Raw genomic sequence first — 5000 nt, forward strand, 5'->3', positions numbered from 1 at the left:
TCCTAGAGAGGACTAAATACTGCACGCTAAAACAAACAATCAACTCACCCTTCGAAAGGTTTGATTTCCTTCTCATGACGCCAATGAAGCTTCTGCAGCACCTCGGCTCTCCAAGGTTCAGATGTCATGATGGGAGATCCCTCGCTCATGAACCTGCGTATAGATCGTCATTATCAGCAATTTGTTAATGTACGTTAGCTAATTTGGGATGCAAAGTGAAACCCTAAGGCAAGAAATATGTTGTACGTTACACTGAGCAGCCTTTCCCAAGCCGGTAAATGTGCAAAATTTTAGACTCCATGGAGTAAATGCAAATTTGAATACAAGAAAAATACTGAAATAAAGTTGGGGGACAGATTTTTCTACAAGTATATTAAAAAAAATTATCATTTATGCTACTATTGCCAGCAGTATTTATCTATGTCTATCTGCCTACCTATCTATCTATCTTTTCATCATCTATCTATCATCTATCTATCTATCTATCTACCTATTTACCTACTTATCTATCAACCTATCTACAAATCTTTTGAACTAAGAAACCTGTGATCACTGCAAGGTATTTCAGTAATTTTGAACGAGTCTTCCATATTTCCTAATTCAAACAACCAAAGCAAACCACACAAGCAAACCATATTCTAAAAAGTCACTAACAAAAGATATAAAAAAACACTAACAAAAAATGTCAAGATGTCCCTTAGTTTTCAATACTCTGCATTAATTCTTTATTTTTTACTTACTGAAAATTGATTCCAATCAAAGTTATTCAATCCCTACAGGATAGCAAGGCCCAGAACTAAATGTGCACACAGGAAGGGAAATATACACTTTAATAAACAACTTTATCAACTTAAGTTCAATTATGCAAAATGGATATTTCTAATATAGGTAACTTTTACTTGGATGATATTTATTGCATATTATCCAGTGTGCACAGATATCTGAGAATTACAAAATCCATTTTGCTCCTTCAGGGTATATCTAAAAGAATTTTAACTTACCTCCTAATGAACAAGTTCAGGGATGCAGAGAATTGAAATCAAAACGAAAAAAATTAGAATTTTAAAACTTCTAGGGTATAAGAGTGGCATATACTATATATTATGTGATAGGATATATGTGATTTTTTTGTTTCCTGCAGTGGCATTGTTACATATCATATACATTTTTTTTTTTTTTTTTTTTTACAAATAAGCAAGAAAAATAATAAATAAATAATAAAATAACTAAATTTAACTAAGACAAATATTCCAGCTCATCCAAATACCAAAATATGCCAACTCCTATAGAACTGCAGTACACATTTTGTCCCTATACCACAACCCTATAATGTCAGGGTGATACAAGCTTAGAAAACATGAGACTTACCAACGCGGCATGTTATTGGCGCTCACCCAGCACCCTCCGCCAGATATCCATAGCCACAGGTGTTCAGCTTGAAAGGGTATCACATTGTAGTCTGGCTTCTCTTCCCTGGTTACAACCAGAGCACCCCGTCCAAGGCCAACTTCACTGCCTGCGCTACTGCTGCTCACGTGGCGAAGGCGCGACTCACTCCACTCCCCACTCGAGTGCTGCAGTGATGGTGGACCGTCATGTGTTTGTTCTTCTGCTCTATCACTTTTTGTCAACTGGTTATCCTCTTCTGGCACTCCCTGAACTTCCCCTTCCACTAACTGTCCTTTGCTCATATTCGTCTTATTACCTTCTTCACTCACGGCAATGATCCCATTGGCCACTGGGCTGCTCTCGCTGGCATGAAAACTGCTAATGAATTCCCCACCTGGGTCAGACACAACAGAGGAGCTAAGTGAACTTGGGTAATCTTCTGGGTAGCGTATTTTGATGCTCGAGTCTCGGCTATCATGACCCGGAGAAGTTTCATTCTTCTCCCCAGCTCCGGTGACATTTGCCTCATCTTTCTCCTTTGGCTTCAGCTGTAAGTTTGGTAAGCCACTTTTATTCTTGTTCTCTGATTCATCCCCTGTTGATACTGCTTCACTTGGAGGAGAAGCAGAATTGTCCAGTAGCTTCAGATTGTTCATAGCTGTTGCCATGCTTTGAAGGTCTTCTCCATCTGAAGTCTGTATACTAAGTAGACTTTCACCATCACACTGAGATTCTAATTTCTTCAATCCCCCGTCAACTGGTGTGTTACTCTCACTTTCTGAAGTTAACTTGGATAAGGGTCCTGGACTAGGTGCAGGGCTGGGACTAGGGGTTGGCTCTGGGGTCACTGACAGGTCAATTGGGAGACAAATGGGCCTCCAAGTTCGTCCTGTGAGCTCTGTTTCTGTGATGCCTGTTCGTATGAGCAAATTGTAGTCTTCACTACCAATGCCCCAGACCTACACAAATAAAAGAGTTGGTTTAATACTGACAGAATCACATAAATTTCTTATTTCACAAAAACCCATAATGTCCCATAAAACACATCTAATTACCATGGAAAATAAACCTGTTCTCTAACCTGGTCATTTGGGCCAACAGAAATCATGTTGAGCATGCCCACCATCTTCAGCCAGCTACTGCCAGTCATTCCTGTGTCTGCCTTGGACTGACTAGTTCCATTGCCTAATCTGTTATGCTCTGAAGCAGCTTCCTTTGATGCTTGGAGTCCTCTCCGGAACCAGACCTTATGGTCTCTTGTCAAGGCCCACACTGACTTCATTCCAACTGCCACCTGCTGCAGAGGACTGCCATTTGGAGGCTCAACAACAATCCAATCAACACCTGTGAATCAACTGCTAATCAGACAACTTAAACAAAAACAAAAAAGGTAAAAATACATGAAAGGCAAGTTTGAAAAATATTAATTCTATAAGCATGGTGTTACAGTGCATTATACATAAACAAGGTATGGGTGTTTGCATTAAGTATACTTGTTTATTTTGATTCACAGAACTGCTGATGTTAAATGGAACCATAGTTTTACCCAGGTAAGTCAAGGTAAGGCAAGCCATGCAAAGGAAAGGTAAGGAAAGAAAAGGAAGTCAAGGGCAATGGCAAAAGGATGGGCATAGGCAAAGGCAAGGATATCATGAGGTAAGAATGGAAAATAACCTTAATAATAACAAACCTGTGGGCGCATCCCTTGTCACTCCAGTCCTCACGAGGATGGTGCCATCCCAGGTTACAGACCACACTCTCCCTGAACGTCCTATTCCTACAGTTGTCACATCCCTTTCTGGTGGTGTTGGGATGTGTTGCCAACTGCAACCCTCAGGACAAGTGCCATCAACACCACTACGAACCATAACCTGTTCATGAGAACAGTTTAGTGATAATTGCTGCACTTGCTACATTAAAATTAAAAACAGACATTATCTTTAAAATTTCCTCATTCAGATCAAAATCACTAATGCCTTCAGGAAATAACAGAATACAAAAAAAAAAAAAAAAAAAACACACACACACACACATATATATATATATATATATATATATATATATATATATATTTATATATATATATATATATATATATATATATATATATATATATGAAATATAAAACTCACTGAAAATAATGCACCACTATCAATTTGTTAGATCCAGGTGACTGGGACACCTCATGAAATAATTTGGCCAGCACCAGGGTGATAGGACTCGCTATAGGGTATGGTTGCCAAGCAGCAGGTGACCGGGACACCTGACCATAAGTGCATAAATCTTTTTGGAGGAAGACTGATTCAGTGGGCATTTAGGAAGGGACTCTTGCATTATTTCCAGTGTGATCTGCTCCTACCTACAATTACCAGGGACACAGGGTGTGTTACAGAAAAATAAATATGAAAATATAAAAAATAACACAAATAACACAGCACTACTTACTAATATTAATATAAAACAGTGTTAACTAACTGGAGAAATAATTTGCTCCTCACCCAATAGGCTATTATGATACTGAGAAAGCATTGCAAATGACAAATATAGTCCTCAGAAAATGGCAAATCAGCAAAAACACACCAACAGAAAATGAGCTAACAGATTGAAAAGAAGAGGCGAGGGGTCTTGGTGTGTTCGTGTCGGTCAGACCTACAATCCACACACCAGGGAGAATTGCCACTCAAGTAAGCCTAATGCACAGATTTTGCTCCACATGCAAGGCGGAAGGAACTCAGACCCAACAGGTTAATGATGGACAAATAAGCAGTGAGTGACATACCCGACCAAAGACAGTAACACCCCACACCATGAGCTTGTCTGGGTCTTCGCCAGCCACCTCTCCTCCCCCGACATTAATGTCAATGAAGGGTTCCTGTAAAAGAGTGCAATAAATATAAGTGTTTAGTATATGTGCATTCAACTTAGCTACCTACCTCTTTCTTAAATCTTGTTTATGATAATGCACTCTATCTCATTATCTGCCCTTTGTCATGCTTCTTATGATAACTGGTTTAACAAAGATTTAAAGGTGCCCCTAAATAAATATAATAATATTCTGGTATGCTACTGACAGTAAAATTCATCTTTAGAGTACCAAATGTTACAATATCAAGTACCAGCTCTTTTGTTATCTGTAATAATATACATAGTGACTAACTATTTATGATAATGATGATGAAACCTTCATCAGTTCTGATCAGTATCATAAATTCAAAACCTTCTGAAGATATTAAATAAAGGTGAACAATAATTTTTTTATGCTTATATCATATCTTAAAAGTAATTATAATATATAAAATAATTACTGACAATGATGATGATGGTGATGATGATGATTATGACCATGATCATGACCATGACAATGACAATTGATGGTGATGGGTGAGGGTGAGGGTGATAGTAAGAGTGAGTGAGAGTAAGTGAGAGTGAGAGTGAGAGTGAGAGTGAGAGTGAGAGTGAGGGTGATGGTGATTGTGACTGTGATGTGCTTGTGATGGTAATACACAACGCACAGAGATACATGATCAACACCTACTTTAGTATGATCTTGATGTATAGGAGGCACAGCAGACCATGTGTCTAGGGCAACATATCTTCTATATCGCACCCAC

At 38.5% G+C, this 5000-nt stretch overlaps 1 protein-coding gene across 1 annotated transcript in view; it reads right to left on the reverse strand.

Moving 5' to 3' along the window:
* The window catches only part of LOC119596498 (tectonin beta-propeller repeat-containing protein 1-like), a 19271-nt gene that overhangs the window by 8620 nt on the left and 5651 nt on the right, over positions 1–5000 (reverse strand). Inside the window, exons 4-9 of the mRNA XM_037945771.1 lie at positions 4925–5000; positions 4169–4261; positions 3080–3260; positions 2471–2733; positions 1369–2348; positions 49–153 (exon numbers count right to left, since the gene is read on the reverse strand). The exon at positions 4925–5000 is cut by the window's right edge and continues 77 nt beyond it. Of these exons, the coding sequence (XP_037801699.1) occupies positions 49–153; positions 1369–2348; positions 2471–2733; positions 3080–3260; positions 4169–4261; positions 4925–5000 (1698 nt within the window). The remainder of the gene's footprint in view (positions 1–48; positions 154–1368; positions 2349–2470; positions 2734–3079; positions 3261–4168; positions 4262–4924) is intronic.

Source organism: Penaeus monodon, chromosome 38 (assembly GCF_015228065.2).
Source record: "Penaeus monodon isolate SGIC_2016 chromosome 38, NSTDA_Pmon_1, whole genome shotgun sequence".
Taxonomy (NCBI): Eukaryota; Metazoa; Arthropoda; class Malacostraca; order Decapoda; family Penaeidae; genus Penaeus; species Penaeus monodon.